The 23770-nt window shown below is 42.4% G+C and overlaps 1 protein-coding gene across 1 annotated transcript in view; it reads left to right on the top strand.

Annotated features, from left to right (window-relative positions):
* Nucleotides 1–1746: 1746 nt before the first annotated feature.
* Nucleotides 1747–23770, top strand: part of cep89 (centrosomal protein 89) — a 103883-nt gene continuing 81859 nt past the window's right edge. The window contains exons 1-11 of the mRNA XM_080434862.1: nt 1747–1934; nt 4330–4436; nt 4652–4798; nt 7145–7397; nt 8926–8998; nt 10138–10172; nt 11368–11428; nt 12848–12943; nt 14265–14471; nt 15370–15542; nt 18886–18936. Of these exons, the coding sequence (XP_080290988.1) occupies nt 1893–1934; nt 4330–4436; nt 4652–4798; nt 7145–7397; nt 8926–8998; nt 10138–10172; nt 11368–11428; nt 12848–12943; nt 14265–14471; nt 15370–15542; nt 18886–18936 (1245 nt within the window). The 5' untranslated portion in view covers nt 1747–1892. The remainder of the gene's footprint in view (nt 1935–4329; nt 4437–4651; nt 4799–7144; nt 7398–8925; nt 8999–10137; nt 10173–11367; nt 11429–12847; nt 12944–14264; nt 14472–15369; nt 15543–18885; nt 18937–23770) is intronic.

Here is a 23770-nt window from a genome sequence, read left to right as displayed (position 1 = left end):
TAGACCCTTCATTTCAATAAGGGCAGACGGCAGAGCCAAAACCTGCAGAACATGTTTAGCACAGCCATAGCCATGGTTCACATGACGCCCGAGTCCCCCTGGTCTAAAGTTGTGTTCGATTTTTTCACATTGCCACTCGAGCTGCAATAGCCCCCCCCCCCCACCCTGAGCCGTTTCTCTGTCTGGGGTATTGTTCTAGTGTCAACGGCGCGTTAACACCTATCTGCGCCCCGCTATAGTAATGGTAATGGTAGTGATACTGTAAGTTTGAGCCTGACATCTGAGATTCATTCATTCATGACCAATTGACCGTGGGGGCGCTAGCCCCGAAGCCCCCGCGTCATCGGCGCCCCTGATAGAGCCTATTGGGGCAGCAGCCGCAGCACCTGTCAGCAGGGAGTGTTGGGCGGGAGGAGTAGGAAATGCATACGTCCTCCTGATGGGGGCTCCTCACTGGCAGGTGAGTCAGTAGATACGACAGCAGTGACAACACAGAAATGTGTGTGGGGACTGGGGAGGAATCAATTGGCATAACGAATAAATTGTGGCGAAAAAGGGGTAAACAATTATTGGCTACTCTAAATTTAAAAAAAGAAAAAGAAAAAAAAACGATTTTCACGGACACGGTTGTGTGGACACATTGATGACCCTTGCTAGCTTGTAACTAAAGTTTTGAAATACTTATAGCCTAGTGGAGTAAAAAGTACAATATTTGCCTCTGAGACGTACTGGAGTAGAAGTAACAGTACTGAAAATTTAAAATACTCCAGTAAAGAAAATGTATCTCAAAATTGTACTTAAGTAGCCTACGGACATTACTAGTATGTACTTAATAACCTTACACCACTGAGAAAGAGGCAGAGAGAAAATATACAGCCTAACAGCACCTCTTACTGGTTAAAAGTAACAGCCTAGTTGGAAAATAGAAAAAGTCAAATACTGTACTTTTTGAGGTACTTTTACTTTACTGGAGTATTTCCAATTCTCAATACTTGTAGTTCTCCACACCTCACAGCCAAATATTACTTTTTACTCCACTACAATTATTCAAAAACTTTAGTCACTATATTACTTTGTAGATTAGTGATTATTATTACAAAACATATACATTACCCACTTCAGCCCATTTTGGCTATTTGAAAATAGCAGATCTACAAGCTCACATCACGTCGCGATGTGACACATTGTGAGCTTGTAGATCTGCTATTTTGAAAAGATTTGTATTTTCAAAACTTGAAATGGGACATTCTGCATAATGAGTACTTTTACTTTTGGTAGTTTAAGTATATTTTGATGCCAATACTTTTGTACTTTTACTCAAGTAAATTCTGAATACTAGACTTTTACTTGTAGGGAGTATTTCTACATTGCAGTAGGCCTATTGATACTTTTACTCAAGTAAAACATTTGAGTACTTTTACCACCACTGCCTGAGAGGGCTCAACAGGAGAGTGGGACAAAGAGGCAGAGAGCAAATATACAGCCTCACAGCGCCTCCTACTGGTCAAGCAACAGCCTGGTTTGAAAACAGAAGAACTCATCCAAAGATTTCAAACACACGCGTTGCTAAGACGATTAAAGCTCGACTCTGATTGGCTCCTCGCTTCACTCCCAGCCAACCAGCGCCGCTGTTGTAGCGAGGTCACTCTTCACTCAAAAGCGTCCTTCTTCCTAACCAACCGCGTCCACGGTGATACACAGAGGGTTTCATATCAAAGAGCCTCTCTCTCTGATATCAAATACATGAATATAGACTAAACGCTACGATATTTCTAGTAGCTTTAGTTATAAGTGGGCATTTTTTATAATAAGTAACATTGTCTTCTCTCAAGCTGGCTTCACCAAAAGGCAGAAAGCTGAGGCTGACTCTACCAGCTTCACTTTTAACCAGCATGTCAAAGTTCAGTTTCAGGAGGAAATCTGATCAACAATATGTAAGCTCAACGTTTTTTTCCCCCTTCTCTCTTTTCTATTCTTTCCATGTTACAACGCTTTAGACAGACAAGACAAGACAAGCCTAATGTAAACATCTGTAGCCTACCAAATGGCTGTGTGTGTGTGTGTGTGTGTGTGTGTGTGTGTGTGTGTGTGTGTGTGTGTGTGTGTGTGTGTGTGTGTGTGTGTGTGTGTGTGTGTGTGTTAATATATGCTTAATTAATGATGATTAATGACATTAATACATTAATTCATCATGGATTTATAATGAACTCATCATCAAAGGTAGGTTAACAGAAAGTTTTTAGTTAAAAGGTTAAAGCTCTATATTCTGACAGTGATTGAGAAATCATTGCTGTAGACAGTAGCAGGGGTCTCCCTGTCTCTCCACCTCTTTGTGTATGTTTGTATATAGATGGGTTTCCGCGCGACGTCATCACAGAGCAGAGTGTGCATTCTGCGCATGCGGGAGGTAGAACGACCCGGAAGTGCCATTCACTCTATTGTTATTTTCGGGATTTAGATAGGCATAATGCTGCTATTATAGGCAGAATAGGCATAATGCTGCTATTATATACAGACAGATCCAACTTCCGACAAATCATTTTTATTGAGTAAAGAAGATATTACAAACTGCATCATTTAATCTACTTTCATTAAACCCGGTGAAGACCATTTATTTTATCAATGTACAGTGGCCAGAGATGCTGCGGGTAATAGCGCCCTCTACAGGCTCTTCCCTCCACTGCGCGCGCATCATCCTCAATGTTTACAAACGGGAAACCCATCTATACGGACCTGAAAATGCAGTTTCTTATAGACATGCTACATTCTATAGCAATGATTACTATCAGAACAGGGCCGGACTGGGACCAAAATTCAGCCCTGGCATTTTGGTCCGGACCGGCCCACCCCCCCCCGGACCGTTTTGTCAACGGGGGGGGGGGGGGGGGGGGGGGGGAGCGTTGTGTTTCACTGTTTCAGCCCAGCCCTGCACATGAACTCTGCAGCCGCACTGAGGCCCCTGCTGGAAATCATCCCAGCCCAAACATTAACGTAACTAATAATTGGGCCACGCGACCCTGAAATGACCGTAATAATCCTAAAACGGGAACGAAAATATTTAATTAAAAAAAAAAAAAAAAAAAAAAAAATTTTTTTTTTTTTTTTTTTTTTTTGGGTGGCCCAGCGGCCCACTGGCCAGCGGCCCACCGGGCATTTGCCCGGTACGCCAAATGGCCAGTCCACCCCTGTATCAGAATATAGAGCTATTCAACACTATTAAAAAACATATATAATATAACTTTCCCTACTTATAAGTCCCGGTCCTCACCATTAAAGGAGTAGTTCACAAAAAAAAACCATTTTCTTTCTCTTTTTTCTTTTCTTGAGTCAATAATTTGATGACCGTTTCATTGGTCAGTATAGGAGACTCGGTAGGAAAGTCTTTGAGTCTCCGGTCATCAAATTATTGTCTTAGGAATGCGACAAAAACAAAAATCTTTCCATGAATTCAGGGCTTTATGGGGTGTGTAATTGATAGAAAATAAGTCATTTTTTTGGGGTGAACTACTCTGTCTCTGGTGGTCGTTCAGAGAATCCTGGCTACTCCTACCCGCCTATATGAGCACTCATCCTGAGCATATTAGTGGAACTGTGGAATAACGTCCTTAAAGGTAGGGTAAGTGATATATTTTGGTTAAAACAAAAAGTATTTTGTTAAAAGGTTAAAACACTATATTCTGATAGTAATCATTGCTCTAGAGTGTTTTTTCAGTAACAGATGTCTTCCTGTCTCTCCAGCTCTTTAATAAACAGAAAATACATTTTCCGGTAGGTGTCAAAATCTCAGCCAATCAGGAGAAAGTACCCATTTTAAGCTTAATTTGTATAGTGTTCCAGTTCCAATTTTATTTGCTCATTTCTTAGTGTCATCACTTCCAATTTCACTTGTTTAATCTGTATCCTTGAGTTCTCTGTCCTGGTTGGATAAAATTGGAAATGAAACTGAAACTGAAACGAAAATGTATTTTCTGTTTAATAAAGAGGTGGAGAGACAAGGAGACTCCTGTTACTGAACAAACACTCTATAGCAATGAGTACTATCAGAATATAGAGCTATTTAACACTTATTTTAACCAAAACAAATCACTTACCCTACCTTTAACTAATGATATATTACACTTGGTTCACAGTCACAGTGAATTCACCATTAGTTAATGGTTGAGGATCAGGAATTAATGATACATTCATGATAAATGTATGTATGATGTTCATCATTAATTCATCATTAATTAAGCTTTCATTACGTGTATCTGCATTTGCATGACCTTTTGAATGTGTGTACATACATACAGTATAGTCTAACTGTATCCCTGACCTGCGTCTCCATAGAGGTACATCTCTCACGGTTTGGTCCCTGCTGCCTCCATCGCCCCAAAACCTGCTGTCCCCCGAACCCCTCCACCCCGCAGCCCCGACCCCTCTCCTGAGAGGCCCAGGTACCATACCCCCTTCCCTTCTGCCATCTCCTCCACCCCTCTCCTCTCCTCCTCCTCCTCCTCCTCCTCTCCCTCTGCCTCTGCCTCTGCCTCGCCTCTCCTCTCCTGCGCTCTACTCCACCTTCCTCTCCCTTTCTCCCCTCACCCCTCTACCAGTATCATATCTCTCCTCATTTGTCCCTATTCCTCCTCCCTTTATCCTCGTTTATTTGCAGATCAGCGTTAGCGGCGGCCGTCTGGTCTTCATCTCTGACCGGCAGGACGTTTGCTCTTCCCCCAGCCAGACCACGCTCTCTATCTGACAGCGGCCACCCTCAGTCTGTCACCTACCACCCCGACACCAGCACAGCGCTCTACGCACAGTAAATAGTGTTTTCAGCACTTCTACACCATTTCTACAGTGAAGACAGACAAGGAGGAGAGGTTAACCACATGAACCCTAGCGTCTCTATCATGTGGCAAACATTCCACGAAAATAGCAGATCTACAAGCAACGCGACACATTGTGAGGTTGTAGATTGGCTATTTTTAGTGTAGAGGGGAGAAAAGGAGCGGACCAAGTATAGAGCCCAAGGGGATATATTAGGTTTAAGTGGTTAAAACCACTTTCAACATGTTGTCCCTATTTTGAGCATGTCATCATAGGCAAAAATGGGATTTTTTTTTATAACATTGTCTGAATTTGTAAAAATATCGAAAATGGCTAATCTGCAAGTTCACATGACCTCGCACGGCGTGACCTTGTTGATCAGCTATTTTTGCTACTCATCGTACAATGAAGTACAGTATATTTCCTTTATTTATTCAGGGAAGCCCATTGAGAGCAAGCTCTCTTTTTCAAGGACGCCCTGATAACAGCATATAAAATACAATACAGTACATGTATAATGAAAAACAACAAACATTTGAATCATATTTCAGTGTCACAGATGCAAATAAACATAGAGTTACATGAAGCAGGTGCAGTCACTATGTAGTGTGTCCTCGAGAAGCACCCTAAATGTCTCAATTGAGACCAATCGCACCAGTTTCAGAGAGTCCTGAAGTTTGTTCCATTTGTGTGGAGCATAATGCATGAAAGCAGTCTTTCCTTGTTCACTGGACTAGTATATCTAATGTGGGTTTGTGTCCAGTAACCTTTGGTTTCAAAAGCGAGGATAGGTACAAAGGAAGCTTTCCACCCAAGGCCTTATAAATAAATGAAATACAATGTTGCTCTCTACGCACTGCGAGAGATGGCCAACCCACTTTATCATATAAAATACAGTGATGGGTGAGATAATCATCGGCAGTAATAAAACGCAGGGCACTGTGGTAGACTGCTTCAAGGGGCTTCAGTGTGGAGAGTGAAGCATGCATATACAATATATCCCCAATTCCCCATAGTCAAAAACAGACATTATTACAGATTGAATTATAGTCTTTCTGCTGGAAAAAGAAAAACAGGACCTGTTTCTATAGATGAAACCTATTTGTCCTCTTAATTTTTTTATTAGGTTCTCGATATGAACCTCTAATATAGCCTCTAATATCGGGCTTAAGTGGTTATTAAGCGTGATTCATATTTGTCGTTTGACCGGGTCGCTCACTGAAAATAGCCGATCCGCAATTTCACAATGCATTGCCTTGTGTACTTGGTGATCTGCTATTTTTGGTGAGTGATGCAGTATGATGGAGTATGAATTAATGAAGCATTGGAGAGGCAAAACACAGATGTTACGGCCACTAGAGGGCACACACAGCAAAGCTATCTGGATGAGCCCATTAGTGCAAAATACCAAAATAATAGTTGAAAAGGGGGTCCCATCAAAGGGCAAACTTCAAGCACACTCGAGCAAGGGCTCACTTTAAAAAGCCTTTAATTAGACCACCCCAGCAGGGCTACACATAATTTTAAAAACAATAAAAAGCCAAAGACACCAACCGGTTGTTTTTTGACTTTGTGAGCACCTTCACCACCTGGACTGCAGTCTTCCCCCTTTGAACTCTAAGAAGCACTCGGCTCACCTTTGGTCTTTGAAAAAGAATAATAGTGAACCCTGTTCACTACTAGGGCATCAGTATTGCTGTTCTAAAATACTTTGTGTACATCTCACCAGAATATTAATTGAAGGATTGTAAAATGTTTGTACAAATTTGGTATGAATATCTGACCAAATTGATATTCAGTGATACTGTTGTGGTTAGCTGGCTTTAGTCATTAGACTAAGGAACAACAACAAAATAAAACTCTCCTGTCAAAATATCCATTTAGTGCATCGACCACGTAACTGCAAAATCACCAGTTAGATTTTGCATGACACTATCCAGCACCGTGAAAGTCCCTACAAAAGTTGAATCCTTCAGCAATCTGTTCACAATCCGTTCAATCTGTGACTCTGGAAAAGAGCCTCAGCTATGTGTTGTAATTCTAGGCACGGTATTAGGGTGTTAGGTGGGGCTGTGTCTTAGTGAGGTGTCTGTAGAATATGTATATAATTTGTATATCGTTGCTGTCGGGCAGAAACTTTGTATCTCCATATTTAATTGTTTCCCCCCGTAAATGAATACCCTACCCTCATCATACAAGAGTATTGTACAAAAGTAGTGAAAATAGCTGATCTACATTTAAATAATAATAAAAAATATATAATTGGACATACAAGGTTTCCACCCGACAGAGATGATATAATACACATACACACTGTGTGTGCGTTTTGTTCGTACAGGGACACATGGCCAGAGTATGCTATCAGTCGACCTCACCTGCCATCTCCCGGACATTCTGATGAAGAGCTAGATGACAAAGAGCAAGAGGAGGAGGAGGAGGAGGAGGAGGAGGAGAGGAGGAGCAGGTGGGAGGAGGACATAGAGAGGGAGCCGCTGTCCGAGGAGGAGGAGGGGCATATCTACCAGAGCCTTGACAGACGAGGGATCTGTCCAATCACAGAGCCCGTCTACACGATGCCTCTAAAAAATCAGGTAGTTCTGTCAGTCTGTCTCTGTCTGTCTGTCTGCTTTACTGACTGTCTGACTGTCTGACAGGCAGAATGTCTTTCATTCAGACTATGAATGACCAGTGTTCGTTGGGCACCTGCCTGCTAGGGAATGATGCAAGTTGGGAACAATCCAAATAGGGAATGCATGCAAGCTTAGGCTGAGGTTGCCATGGCAATCAATTGGCTCATTTGGGCCACGGCCAGAGCCTTTTCTGGTGGTTCTGGACAACCGCCTATCTCGAGACGTGGATTACAGACGTACATGTCATGCTTACAGAGATTCTGTGCATTTATTGCAAGAAGAAGATTGTAATGTTCACTTTCTAGAGTAATATTAGTTTCAGACTGCAGTTACCAACCTGAATCACAAGGTGGCTTCACTCATACTAGGTTCTTCTGAGAGAACTGACCGTGCTGTAGCCCATAATAAGTAGAAAATGTTTGTATCACCGTCGAATAATGGGATGTCGGAATTATGAGCGGACCCCCTCTCACCTCCCTTGACACATACTCTTGAGGTGTCCTTTAGCAAGGCACTTGCTAAAAGATCATTGGCTTTATTTTATTTATGTACTAACCTCTTGTAGACATTGAGAAATAAATACAGCTGAGGTAGACAGCTACAGCTTATTCCTGATTTATACTTCGTTACGTATAGGTGTTGTGCACCAAAAAGTATTTTCAGTGTGCCACAGCCACATGCAATTAAGTATAAATCAAGGCTGCATCAACAGTGTGGCCTGTCATGCAGGCAGCTGTTTTCCAGAGTGCACGGGGCCGTGACCCCCAAATGAGCAAGGATTAGAGCCTCCCCACTTCCCTGTTAGCATCTGTCACTCTCCATCAGCAGTTTCCCTGCAGCTACCCAACGTTTCTTTTAGTCCCTCTGAGAGACAGTCAGTGCATGCACCTGTCTGAGACAGAGGGAGACAGGGAGGAACGGGAGAGAGACAGAGAAAGACATAGAGGAGAGAGAGGACAAAAGCCTGCGAGAAGGAGAGAGCCGAAAGACAGACAGACACAGACAGACAAGGAAATGATAAGTTAGTTCTGTATGTGTGCAATGATCTGTAGAGGTACTATATCTGCTGGTTAGATTCAATTCTAGCAATCTGATTTTTATTTAGTAATGTGTAAATCTCAGTGTAAACATGAAGCAGAACTAGGCATAAAGCTACAATTGTGTACGTTTTAAGTCTCCCTCTCCTGGGGGAAAGAGGTAATTGCAACAATATCCAAAGTACGATACCCACGCATGCAGCCACGCACGCACGCATGCACGCACACATGCACACAGCCACACACACACACACACACACACACACACACACACACACACACACACACACACACACACAAACACACACAGGCGCACCTGCGCACCATCTGCTTCATAACTATTTATTGTCAACCAGTAGGTGTCCTACCCGACACTAGGGTCAGACACTAGTGGTAAAATAACATTTCATTCATTCAAATGATTCTCAGATGTCATTTTGTGTGTCTTTCAGGGTACCAGTCAGTCAGAAGGAGGAGAGGAGACAGATGACTCCGCCTTCCTGTGCTCCCCTACTCCACTACAAGGTCTCTGCTCATATCACACACTCTGTACTGTAAATACAGTACAGTACACACATATAGGGGCTGTCACAATCATGGCATTTTACTTGACGAGTAATTGTCATACAAAATAATTGTGATGAATGGTTTAATTGTGTTTATCCATTGAACATTGGATTATAACATTTTACATTTCTGTCTTTTTAGGCTTTGTAAACAAAAATAGGCCATATTTAATGATTTTATACTCAAAATGTGTTGGAAATGTGTGGAAAAATAGTGGAATTAGCCGATCGACAAGTTAATCGGCTATTTCCACATTTTCTTTAAATGTTTGAAAATGTATTAACATTTGTCAACATGGAAACGATTATGACGATTATGCAAAAATATTATCTTGAATAATTGTGATTATGAAATAATTGTGATGGCCTGTGTGAGGCCTACACACATATACACAGCACACACTGTAAACATCCCCACAAGCATAAGCCTATATTTCAGGAAGACTCAAGACATCAGCAACAACTTAAGTTGTCGGGCAGAAACCTTGTATCTCCATATTTCAAATTGTTATGTTTTTTTTGTAAATTAATGCCACTCTTCCTCTTATGACAGTGTCGCACTAAAGTAGCGAAACATTTTGTAAGTGAAAGTGGCTAATCAGGCTAATTCTGTCATTTTTCATTTTATTGTGTTTTGTGTTGTTATTGTGATATGGATCTCCCTTGGGTCAGAAATGTTTTTTTAATTGAATTGAATTGTGGGTTAAATATTTAACCAATGAAAAGGAGTTGGCTCTATTGGAACACAGGTGGTTTTTACCATTCCCTGAAAAGTAAAGGTTTTGAACATACCAGCTTTCCACCTGACAATACAAGACAATACAAGACAATACAATACAATACAATACAATACAATACAATACAATACAATACAATACAATACAATACAATACAATACAATACAACTACTAATTAAGTACCAAAGAAAAAAGCAAAAGAGGAGTGCTGCAGCGTTGAATGCAGTGTTGGAAGGTGCTCTTTGGTTAGAAAAGGGAGGAGCCTTCAAAGTCAGATAAATTGAAAAAACCAAGGCACATCTTCCAAAAAAGTTAAAAAATACTTTCACATTTACTAATTAAGTACGTTGTTTCTCTACAGAGGAGATACAGGAGGCAGAGCTGCTGAATAAGAAGGTAAGACACCTTTTTTTCCTTTCAGTTTTTTGTTTATATTGTATATTTTTATTATAATTATACAGACTAGTCCATACCCGTGGGGGGATATGCGCCCCCGCACGAGTCCCGTCGTGAAGTTTGAGAACCACTGGCGTAGAGGGTAGAGAAATAGTCTTTGGTGCTTACAGTCCGCAGTTACATGCATGTAAATACACACACACCCATCAACACAATGAAGTGAGCGTGTCTGTTTGACTGCAGTGACTCTGCGTTTCTGATCAGTCACACCACCTCCTTATTTCTGGATGACCTCTTCACAGTAGAGGTAGCAAGACACTTAATTGGCCTCCCTATTTTTGGCTCGTCATTATAGATGGAAACCTTCAAAATCCTCCTCAATTATTCGAAGATAGCCGATCCCAACTTGCCGTGACGCGTTGTCAGCTTGTAGAGCCATTTACAAATAGGGCTTAAGTGGTTAACAGAACTGGAGAGAAGAGCATTAGGACAAGTACCTCACTCTCTCCATATATCTCTCGATCACCCCCCCCCCCCCCCTCTCTCTCTCTCTCTCTCTCTCTCTCTCTCTCTCTCTCTCTCTCTCTCTCTCTATCAGATGGTGCACATGTAGCTGTTAGAGGAAATTGAAAATCTCTCAGATATCATCTGACCATTTGTCTTTTTACTCTGCTTGTCCTCGTATAATCTGTCTTTGGGGTCAGATGATAGTTATTCTCTGAAGGCAGACGTGTTGGCTCCCACAATTTTCAAATTAGGCTTCTGCCTAACAAGTCTGCACTTCGGAAACTTTGAAAATTAGTAGATGTTCCACCACTTCCGTTTTGCAGTTACATAAATAAGTCCCACTGGAAACCAATTTAGTCAAAGCATATCTAGCTACAGTAGCTGTTTACCACTGGAAATTCTAAAAGATCATTTAAAGATATTTAAAAATACACTTGCGTTGTGACTGGTCGAACACCCTTTCCGGTCTGCGGAGCAGATGTCAGCTTCCTGTTTTCAACTTTTACCGGGTGGAATTACAGACTCCGTAGCATTTAAAGATTGTGGAAGAGATAGTCTGGCTTGAGAGACTAGATTATAGTCAGCCCTTCGATAATACATGTCACTCAGTTAACAGTCAGTCAGTCAGTCAGTCAGTCAAACAAACCAGTGTATCTGTTTCTCTTACAAATTACTCTCTCTCTCTTAGACCTCGACTCCAAAGCTGAAACAGAAGTCTTCATCAGCCAATAGAAGCATGCCTTCCCCAGGTACTGGTCCTCTCACTGGTCCAACCCAGGCATGGGTTGGACAGGGTGTGTGTCTCAGAGCCAGCACACACCAGTGGATACACTCTGCCATGTCAAACGAATTAAAGCAGTGGTTCCCTCACCTGGTCCTTGACATACCTTAGTACTGCTGGTTTTCTATCCTATCCTAGGTAGTGGAATGCCTTCACCTGACAATGAACTACTCCCTGCAGGAATAACAAGGACATCTGGTCAATGCAATTAACATCTGGTACGATACAAAACCAGCAGTAGTAGATGTCCACTCCATTTTCTTTTTTTAGATATTGCTAAGTATTATAGGAAATCTTAAAGGCCCTAGAATACATTTCACCATTTGACATTAGAAAATGTACTCTAATGAAAAACTAAACTAAAATACACACTAAAGCATACGACTAAGATTCGAATGACTATGAAACATTCACTGCACTGCATTGTTCTGTGTATTTGTTGCACAAAAGCTATTTTTGTGACAAATCTAGTTTATCTATAATCTAGACACACACAAAAAAAAACCCACTGAAATAGCTACCTAAATACTGTTACTTTGAAATTGGAATTTGGCGTTGAAGGGACCAAGGCACCACACTCCTTGCTGTTATCTGTGTCATTCCTCTCTCTGATAGCAGTAATCAAGTATGTGAGAGAAATGATCCATTTGGAGGGGTTAAAATCGTCTTGTCTTTTAGAGACAAATAACAGGAACTGTCTGTCCTACAGAGACAAACAGAAGGAGCGGATTGAGCAGTGAAACAGATATTTTTTTTTGCTTACATTTGATCTCCTTTACTGAGAACACTAAACTGTAAGAGAAATGGATTCTAAACTCCAGTCGTGACCAGTGACTTGTGTGAAGTGAAGTAGTTCATGATGTATCTAGGTCTGTTACAGTCACTACATAATTGCCCGATCGCAATTATTTCAGTTAATTGCAGTCATTTTGCATAATGATTAGAATTGTTTCCATTCGTCTATATAAAAACCCGATGGACTTAACAGAAATGTCACATTTCCATTATTATTTCCACGTCATTGTCCACACTTTTAACCACTTATCTGCCCTGTGCAATTCTAGTTGACAAAGCCTAAAATGTAGAAATGTAATTTGTATTCACACACCATGTTCCACTGCTCAATGCCAAACATCATTAATCATAATTATTTGTATGACAGTTATTAGCCAAATATAATTTCATGATGGTGACAGCCCTGGTTGTATCTTTTTAGGGCAGACTTAAAGCCTAACTTGTGCTCCGTCACACGACGGTGTCGCGCGTCGAAAATAGCAGAGCCACAAGCTCACAGGGCGTTGCGGACGCCACGCGCTGTGAGCTTGTAGGTCTGCTGTTTTCGATGTGCGATGAATCGGACTTAATGTGAACGTTGTTTGTTTCTTAGATGTGACAGAGGAGACGAGCGGCCGTGGATTGTCCAGGAAGAAGAAATGTTCAGTTAAAAGAAGAGAAGGCAGCCGGGGACAGCACGGAGAGCCTGGTAAGACAAGCTGCTCATATCGATGCCTGGTAGAACGACTCCGTTTCCTCTTCAACCTTCACTCAACTTTTACATCCATGTGGGGTTTTTATGTGAATTAAAATGGAAAGGAATTGAGGGCCACCCACACCAAGAACTGTAGCAATATCGTTCACCACTGTTATATTTGTGGTGTGAACTCTGCTATCCACTTGAGTTACAATGATTTTTTTAGCTATATATTTACAGTATACTTATAGTTATAGTTACAGTATAGTGCTTGGTGTGGACACCCTCCCCAGCATCCCTATTCTGGGGTGAACATTCGACGGAAACAGCCGATCTACAAGCCTGCGTTGTGAGCAGGTAGATCGGCTATTTTCGGCAAAGAGATTTTGTGTAGAGGGAAAAAAGGAGGGGGCCTACTATAGACCCCTGGGGGACTCAATAAAGTACGTATATAGGGTTAAAGTGGTTAATGCCGTGTGCAGCAATGGAAACACATTTGTTAAAAGATGAATGATGCAGTCACTATACATACCGTAAACATACTTATGTTTACTTGAAAATTACAAAAAAATACATTGTGGCCTTTTTTGAATCCAAGAAGTTTGCTGCATTCTATAAGTATACTTTATTTATTCACTTCAGACTATTGGATGGAAATGTACTGTAACAGATTTTAATTTCACAGAAGTCTTACCACTTAAACCACCACTTACTTAGTCGACCAGGGTCTCCCAGGGCTCTATACTTTGTCCGCTCCTTTTTGTGTGAGCTTGTAGATCTGCTATTTCCGTTGAATGCCCCCAGAATAGGGACGCTAGGGTTCGTGTTGTGCACTTCAGATGTACTGATGATTGGATGGACACATTTGGTGTTTACGTTCATTGGTCTAATTCCCCCCCCTCCCCCCCCCCCCCCTTTTCTCTTTTGTTCTTATCTCGGTTTGGGTGTCTTTTTCTGTGTTGTGTGGCGTGCCGTGCTGTCGCATGTAAAACCTGTTTTACCCACACCTATCACCACACTCGTACCAAATCCCACTCATTCCCTACTCAAAACACACACTGCCTCATTTCACCAAACACTCCCACCTCACTAACTCCACCCCATCTCACTCACCCCTACAATAACACATCCAACCCCACCTAACCCCACTCATTCCTACCCTAACAACCCCACCTAACTAACCCCACCCCACCTGCACCTGCCTGCTCCGTGTTCTTTGTTTTGTCGTGTGGCTGTGTGTTGTGTCCTATCCTGTTCCGGTCGGTGCCCACGGCGTTCCTACCAACCTCCTCCACCCCCACACCCACCACTACCGACCTCCACCCACGCCCAGGGCCCAGCCAGGCGTACAGGGAGGTGTTGGAGGTGCAGAAGGAGCTGGTGCGCTCCCTGATGGAGCAGAACGCGGGGCTGGCTGCCGAGCACAGGCAGCTGGAGCAGAAAGTCTCCCAGCAGGGGGCAGAGATCAGCAGGAGCCTGGAGAGACAGAGGCAGCTGGAGGAGGAACTGAAACACAGCAAGGACAGGAGGAGCTCAGCAGGTGGTGCTCAGGGAGGAGACGCAGAGAGGAGAGGAGAGGAGTAGAATAGAGCCCGACCAATGCCATATTTTTGGGTCCGATGCTGATCCCGATTTTCCTAGAGTCCTAGACCACCGTTTACAGATGTTTTGACCGATATTTTGTGAAAAAGTGCAACATGTTTCAACCCATTAAGACCTGAGGCCGATTCTACAAATGCCTTCTAAATCAGTAGTCCTCACACTTTCAAGATTTTTCAAAAATGTTCAAAAATAGCAGATGTACAAGCTTGCGCAAGCTTGTACATCTGCTATTTTTGAATAGTCTATCTAAAATGACACAGATGCTTTCCTGGTTTTAATGGATTCATCGTTTTGAAAACGATTTTTTGAACACTTTGAACCTGGCTTCCCTATTTTGGCCATGTCGTTACAGGAGATTTTCACAGATTTTTCAGATTCTCAATAATAGCAGATATATTGTATTTGAATAGGGCTTCATTATACTTTATTATGTAGACAGACACAGCGGCTACATAAAAGTCAAGATCGATTTATCGGTCTGGCTCTTGAGATAAAAGGGAAGGGTGAGAGAGCAACTGCAAGAGGAGGAGAGGAGATAGAGCGAGGAGAAACCGGGAGAGAGTGAGAATTAGAGAAGAGGAGACGGAGAGTAGGAGACCCAGGGAGGAGGAGAGAGGCTGGTTGTGACTAAACATAGTGTATGATGCTGTAGTGTAGGCGATCACAAGATTCTTCTGCTTGTCCTGTTTAACAAGTTGGCCTGTAATACTACATACTCATAACACTGTACATGCCTGCTCTTTTACACATTTAGTATTTATACCGTTGCTCTCTGTGTGTGTGTGTGTGCGCGTGTGCATGTGCGTGTGCGTGTGCGTGTGTGTGTGCGTGTGCAGGACTACAGACAGACAGACAGCCTACAGACAGGCTACAGACAGAGCTACGGACTGTCAGACAGCAGGCTCAAGAGTTGGTGGATGAGAATGACGGTCTCAAACTCACGGTGCATCGTCTCAACGTGGAGCTGAGCCGCTACCAGGCCAAATACAGACCACTAAGCCCACAGGAGGTGAACACACACATCCACCCACACATCTGTATATAAATATATATTGATTTGACTACAGGGCAGATGTTGTTGGCTTTGGGGCTGACATTGACCTAAATGCAAATGTCGAGCCCGAATTTCGCTAATGGCTGACAAACGACCACGGCAGTGTATAATGCCAATAAGAATAAAAAAGGGTTGGATAGAGCTCACTGTCAAACTAGAATAAACTTTGGAACAGAATTCAGATGGCGTGCGTGGCGGTGGTGAGAGCTTTGGGACCGTGTGGGATTGGAGGAAGATGTGGAGCTTGCATTGTTTACTGAACACGAAACGTGGGGCTTGCAGCAAATTGTTTTCAAAACATTGCCGCTGTACTGTAGCTGAGGCCCTTGGCCTTGTTGGTCCCCCATCGATGGCTGCTATCAGTTTTTCACTCTGTGTTTTGGTTCCTTTGTGCCCAGATGCCAGTTCAGCCATGAACTCTAGCACACTGTTAACAACCATGTATTATGTTAGTACTCACCACCAGAATCAATTACTGTCACAAGCCTGACTGCCTGTACACCTGTGGCTTCTCGTTGCTGGAGCCTGGCTGCCAAGATTTAGTCAATCTGCTGTCTGGCTTAAAAATAATTTGATTGCCGTCCAAGATTCCATGTACCTCCATGGAAAATGAAAGCTTCTGCTGGGATTTCCAGACAGTGTAGGGACACTGGATGCCAGACTCACTGTTATGCAGCCATTCTGTGAACCCTCAAAGGGGGCCGTTTTCTCCTCGGTGGTTTGGGTCCTTAGTGCCTGGTTAAATTCTGGCATCTCCTCTGCTGAGATCTACCAGGTGATCAGATTGGGCTATTGAGATACTCATTTGAGTTGATCAAAATCAATTATTAACCTTAATTGTGTGGAATTATGTGCAGTACACCTTTCTCCCCAGATATAGTCGGAAATGTATCTTAAATGTATTATTCATAAAGAATTGTTGACTTGTTCTCAGTTAGGTTGTATTATTTAGTTATTGACTATGCTAGTATTTGCAGCCTATATAGTAAGACATAAAAGCAATGGTGGTTTTCACTGTCTGGCACTGGGTGACCACCCCTGATTTACACTATCCAAAGCAACCACGTTTGGCAGCCAAGCTTTGTCCATGTTTGACTTAGTGAGTTATGCAGGGAGGTGCCAGCTCAGCCCGCCACTTTACCACTTTTTGCTGTGCTGGTTATACGGCCAATGACCAATCAGGACACGCTTATCACCCTCTCTGTACTTTTATCACTCCTCTTACAAAAGGGCCAACGGGTCATTCTTGTCAAACTTATTTCTGTCCTGTATTATGTGATACCTCCGATAAGATAGCTATTACTGTATCTCTGCTGAATATTTAATGTGAGGAGCATCCGCAGTACTGCACACAGAATACTAACCACAGAATCACCTCATATCAGCCTCTCATTTTACCCTCTGTCATATCACATCCCCGTATGTGACCATTCTCATGCTAAACATCTTCTCCGGGTCAACGCAGGTTCCGCTGCTCTTAAAGACAGCTCTTATTCACTTTATCCGTGTTGTGGGAGGTGACCTAACGATGGTCCAGTCTCAGTCCTTTATACTGTACATATCGCTGCTGTCGGGCTGAAACCTCGTATCTCCATAGTTCAACTTTTTATGTTAGTTTTTTGGGGCAGTGAATGCCCTACTTCGGCTATTTTTGCTGCTTTTGTGTGACACTGTAGTACAATATGACGATCTATAAGCTCTCAAGGCGTTGCAATTTTATACTATTTTCGAAAATATTTGAAAGTGAAAGTGGTCAAGTATGTCTGTGGGTTTTTACCAATGGAAAGTATTAACACGAGCATGTAGCTGAATGATAACTACGTTGGATCCATTGGAACAAAAGGTTATTTTTTTCCCCATTTCCTGAAAAGTAACAGTTTTGGATATACATGGTTACCACTCGACAGCAACGATATCCCAGGTCATATTTATAGCTCATATGTGGAATCGTATGTGGAATAGAGTTACAGCAGATCAAACTATTCTTACAAACTACTCAGAGAGGTAGAGTTGTGACTGCTTCATCAGTGTTAATGTATCCATTTGTAACTCTGAGACACTATTGGAGTTCAATTAGCACTTGTATCTTTCTCCCTGTCCTACAGTCTCTCTTGCTCCCACATTCTCTTTGTTCTCTCTCTCTCTCTCTCTCTCTCTCTCTCCCTCTCTCCAATTCGATCTGCGTCCCTCAGTGTTACAGAGATTGTAATTTTGTATCTAGATAGTAGAAATGTAATTACTCATACAGCATTGTGAGTCAATCTGCAGGAATGGAAGGTTAATTGTGATGTGGAGATCTTAAGTGTGTGTGTGTGTGTGTGTGTGTGTGTGTGTGTGTGTGTGTGTGTGTGTGTGTGTGTGTGTGTGTGTGTGTGTGTGTGTGTGTGTGTGTGTGTGTGTGTGTGTGTGTGTGTGTGTGTGTGAGACTGAGAGGAGAGGCGAGGCTGGTTGTGAACTTGCGACTAAACATAGTTTATGATGCTGTAGTGTAGGCGATTACAAGATTCTTCTGTTTAATGAGTTGGCCTAGTAATAATATATACTCATAACGCTGTACACGCCCTGCTCTTTTACACATTTAGTATTTATACCATTGCTGTGTGTATGTGTGTGTTCAGGTTTCTAAGCTGACTGAATATGACAAATATGTTTGACTGTTCTCTGGTTGAATCGCTGACTGAGTGTCTGACATTTGTCTCACGTCTCCAGTGAGTCACTGATCTTTGTCCACATTTACCATTCTGAGCAATATCGGATCAACTGGCTATCTGACCAGACATGCACGCACGCACGCACGCACGCACTCACGCACGCACGCAGACGCATACGCACACACGCATACGCACACACGCATACACGCGTACACACACAGGTTGCCCTATCATACACTTCAAAGTTCAACTATATCAAATTAACAATCAACAAACAAATAAATAAGACAGTTGGCCAGTAAGGTTCTGTCCTACTCAGTATATAGCAGTTATAGTTGAAGTGAGAAACATGACCTCTGTCCTGTTAAATGTATAGTGGCTTATGGCATAGCTGTATATCGTCTCTGTCGGGTGGAAACCTCATATATCCAAAACTGTTACTTTTCAGGATTCAAATTCAAAAACAGCAAAAGTAGCAGATCTACGCAAGCTTGTAGATCTGCTAGTTTTGATATTTTTGTGTGACGCTGTTGTATGATCAAGTAGGGCGTTCATTTACAACAAAACACAAAAAGTTAAAAAAAATAGTTAGTATCTCTCTCTATATCTATCCATAATATCCATCTATCCATCTGTCTGTCATCCAGGGTTCCAGAGTCAGTGGGTTACCAGTGAAAGGTTCTCCTCCTCCATGGCTGGTCAGTATCTTTACTTATTAAACACATTGATTGGCTAGATCGAGTTAACTAGTTTTTTACTAGTTTTTAGAATCCATCACTTGATTGCCAAGATTTTTTTAGAATTTGACCCAAAGACCAAGGAGATATGATTTTTCGAAGATCTAGACTCCTATCCACTTCCTTGTTAACTTAAAACTTTAAAATTCTGTATCTCGGCTCCTGAGTACTTTTTTTTTTTTTCAATGAAAAATCTCTGGCAATAAACTGCAAAAAATCTGAAATAATTCTGGCAATGTGTTAAAGCGGCACATGTCACTTTTTTAAAATTAATTAATTAAAATTTTGTCCAATCTGTATGTTATAATACAACTAGAGGTCTGTAGCCGCGCAAGGGGCTCTAGCGAGGGCTCGCTTATTTTGGGGTTCCAAAATCGTGGGATAAAAATTTCCCCCCCAAAAAATTAAAACAAAAATGTAATTAAAAAATAATTAATAAAAAAAATAATACATGGGGGACCCCCTGGGGGTCCGCAGACCCCCTGGGAGTCCTGGGACCCCCGCGAAACATCACAGACCCCCGTGAAACATCGTGGACGCCTTCGGCTGTTTTTTTTTTTCTCATGAAGGTTGCTTGTTTCTGGCGCACATCTGGCAACACTGACCTGTCTGCTTTTCTGCCCCCCAACGTGGCAACCCAGACTGCCGAGTCGGTGTTGTTGTTAGCGGCTGCGTTGAGACACTACACACACACACACACACACACACACACACACACACACACACACACACACACACACACACACACACACACACACACACGGTGCAAGGGGAAACACGCTCGTGCGCAGGAAGGGAGAAGCAGCAAGCGGCTATGATTAGCTCTGTGTTTTTTCATGAAGCTGCCCATGCATGCGCAGTTTGCAAACGGACGAACAAATTGCGACCTAACTGCGACCTAGTCCGCGCATGGGCAGATATGCCGATTGTATTATAGGATATAACGTATACAATTGGGGTGGTTGTATTTGGTCTCCCTGCTCTTTCTTCTATTGAGACATTTAGATGGTGTCAAAGGTCATGTCTCACCTAGACACCTATCTTTTTATTGCTTCTCTACGGGTGATCCATCCCTGCTAACCCCCCACAGTAGGTCATTGGGAGGGAGAAGACAGCCACGAGTCCCCTCCGATACCCTCTGACTTGGTCTCCCTGCTCTTCTATTGAGACATTTAGATAGTGTCAAAGGTCATGTCTCGCCTAGACACAGGATCTGACACAAGATTATTTATTTTCAAAATCTTTTTATTTACATTTTTAATGGCAGAAATCTCAGGAGCAGGCATACAGTACATAATGACATCCCAGATCCCATTTATTTCAAAAGTAAAATAACAGAATTATTAAAACAGATATAAAGATCTGAGGTCTATTATTTTCATATAAAAGGTACAAAGACAAATAATGAAAACACCCCACGCTCCACCCAGACAAAAGAAAACATATTTGTATTCCCTTCATATTCCCAATTTAGTCATTAAAGGGGAATTTTGGACCACGGTTTTCTTACCTTTTCTATGATGTTATGATATCCTAGGATGAATGCTACAGTAGAAAATTCTAGCCACAGCTAAAAACGCGCGCCAATTGGCGGTGTGCTAGATCACATATTTTGATAGCTTTATTTTTGTGAGATCTGACGTTCATAGTGACAGAACACCCGGAAGTCGCCCCACCGGAGGTCTCGCTAGACAAGATTGAAATCTCGAGATCTGACATCGTTTTTAGCTGTGGCGGACCCGAGATGGATGGATTTTTTTTGTGGTCCAAAATTCCCCTTTAACACATTGACTGCCAGAATTATTTCATATTTTTTTAGCCAGTGCCAGAGTTTTTCATTGGAAAAAAAAAAGTACTCAGGAGCCGAAATACAGCATTTTCAAGTTTTAAGTTAACAAGGAAGTGGATAGGAGTCTAGATCTTCAACTAATCATATCTCCTTGGTCTTTGGGTGAAATTGGAAATTTTTTCACTTCACGTAGATCTACGCGATTGGCACGTGGCGGCTTTAAAGCGGTTCGCGTAGATCTACGTGATTGGCAGTCAATGTGTTAAGCCAATTCCCAGTTCCCCTGCTTCTCTACGAGTGAACCATCCCTGCTAACCCCCACAGCAGGTCATTGGGAGGGTGAAGACAGCCACGAGTCTCCTCCAATACCCAAGCCGTCAAGCCAACCATCTTCTTTTCACCTGACAGTGAAAAGCCTCACTAGGGGGCATAACACATGTGGAGAGACACGCTATCCTCCCCAGTTCCCCCCCCCCCCCTGAACAGGCGCCCTGACCATTTGTAAGGACCATTAATGCAGCGTCAGAAATCAGCCCTCCTTCCCCAATCGGCTTCCCACCCGCAAACACGGCCAATTGTGTTCGTTGGAGCGCCCGGCCAAGCCGAATGCGCCGTGAAGACTATACTCCACGGTGGTGGGCAGGAACTTTAACCTGCACCACCCGGACGTCCCAGTAGTGGCCCCAACTGAGTCCAAACAGACGGACCCTAGACAAGTAATCCCAATCAACACTCCCCGAACATCAAGTGAGAGACATCAGGCCATCCAAAAGGGTATCGAATCAGGCTTAAAGCAAACCCAGCGTCAATATGTACATACATGATATCCACCAATAAATGAACAAGTCCAGTCCACAGATCGAATGTAACCTCTAATCAGAACAGTAGTCCCACCTCTAGGTGGGACTACTGTTCTGATTACTGTTCTGATTCTTGCATGGTTTAGGGTTAGAAACAGTGGCGGAACAACTGAAAGCCGGGCCATTAGGCACACACAGGCCCCCCCCCTGCAGCGCTCGTGCGTGTGGGCCCAGCCCGTGCGCGAAAATTTGCGGGTTTTGGGCGGATTGTGTTCGTTTTTTTGTTACTTTATTTCGGTTTTAGGGTTAGGGTGAGCTTCCAACAGTGTTTTGGGGTGAATTAGCCTCGAATATATTTGCAGTTCTATGTAAGCTGGTGAATCTCTGGGAAAGTTGCTGAGAGGCGGCCGTGGAGAGGCGGAGCACGCAAAGTGCGTCTAATTCTAATAAAATAAAGGTCCATGTGATCTGACGGCCCGGGTCCCCGGAGTCCCGGGCCCGTAGGCGGCCGCCAACCTGGCCTACCCGGACGCTCCGCCACTGGTTAGAAATGTCTATTTTCAGTCCCGTATGAGGCAGTTCATCTGCCACCCCAGAGGAGGCACAATAAGGTCTGCGGATTTGTCTTACAGATGTTATTCGTTCGCCGGACCACCGGGGACGTTACAATGTCCAAACATTATTCTGTGCGAGCGAGGTAGTATAGCCAGATAGCCAGACCAAAGGGGGCAAATAGAGTTCACTTTTACGGCAGTGATAAAGCCCCCAAACTGAGTGACCAACAAACTAAACTGGCATACAGTGTACAAAAAATAAATGAATACAAAACCAAACAGGATACAAGATTCAATGTGATTCAAGAGCAAGCAGGCAGGCTCTATTAGCTCAATGGTAAAAATGTCAGCACTTGTGCAGGAAACCGGGTTCAAATCCGGGGTAGAAGAGGAAAGTTACATAGTGCAGCTTTAACCAGGGGGGAAAGCAGTCTGAAGCATGGATGTACCGTAGCAACGCCTTGCTTCACACAAACACTGTGCTGATCAATCCAAAAGTGTATCAGAGTGTTTTCATTTCTAAACGAACACTACACCAGCTGATGTGAATAATTAGGTCCCCTCAAAATATAGTACTACTACTACTACTAATCATAATAATAATATAATAATAATAATAAATACAAATTTTACTTTAAATACAATATGTTTTTTTGACAAAAAATGATTGATCATAAATATTTAAAACGCTTGTAAAATATATTAGTTTGTATGTATATTTTTAAGCCCCAAAATAGGACCACAGTAAGCTATAAAGCAGGTGTGTGCTGCTGTGCTTATGTGTAACCTATCTCCCTCATTTAACCTACACAGCAAAAAGTTATATATAGGACCCCATTTTACACTCCTGTACAGATTGTTCAAACCAACATTACACAAAGTAAATATTTTTTTTTATCTGTGTGTACATGGTAATGCCGTAGTGCACTACTTCTACAAACCCACACGATACCCCCGTCCCCCATTGATGCTCCTCATGGGGATTTATATTTTTTTAATGTCTTTGTTTATCTTTATTATCGCCATTTATTATCATTGTTATGTTGTGTTAGCACAGTATTTGCGGTCTTTAATAGCGCTGCAGTTGGCTGCTTGTACCTGTGTTAGTAGTGACAAATAACCCTTCTTGATTCTTGACACTGTTGCAGTTAAATTAACACTCAGTATTTTTCCGCGTGGTGCCTTAGTTACGCACGTAGTCCAACCAAGTTCTGCTTGTGACGCTCTTGTGACAACTGCTGTTGTGGCTTGTTTCTTTTTATAGACTATGCTACGTCTTCAGCATGGTTAATGAGCACACAGTCTGCTGTGGATTCATTTTTTATATGCAGTTTATTTATGCAACATAAGTATTCCATTTGATAGTCTTCTCTCGCTCTGACTCACCTCTAGATTAAATGATGCAGACAAAATGCAACATTACTGAACAGAATCCTCTGAACACCTGTGTTAATCTTGTCAAATTGAGACCAATTATAGTATTCTTTTCATTTTCCAAAATAATTATAGAACATAAATGAAAAGGGTAATTGAAAAAACACGTATTGAGAGGACAGTATGAGTCACCAGAACCAAGGACGGGTGTTTTCGATGAATCTATTATGGTTAAAAATTGATCTAGATTTCACATCAACTAATCCTTTATTAAACTG

This window comes from Gymnoscopelus braueri (assembly GCF_963280865.1).
Source record: "Gymnoscopelus braueri genome assembly, chromosome: 1".
NCBI lineage: Eukaryota > Metazoa > Chordata > Actinopteri > Myctophiformes > Myctophidae > Gymnoscopelus > Gymnoscopelus braueri.
This window is presented reverse-complemented; position numbering and strand designations above follow the sequence as displayed.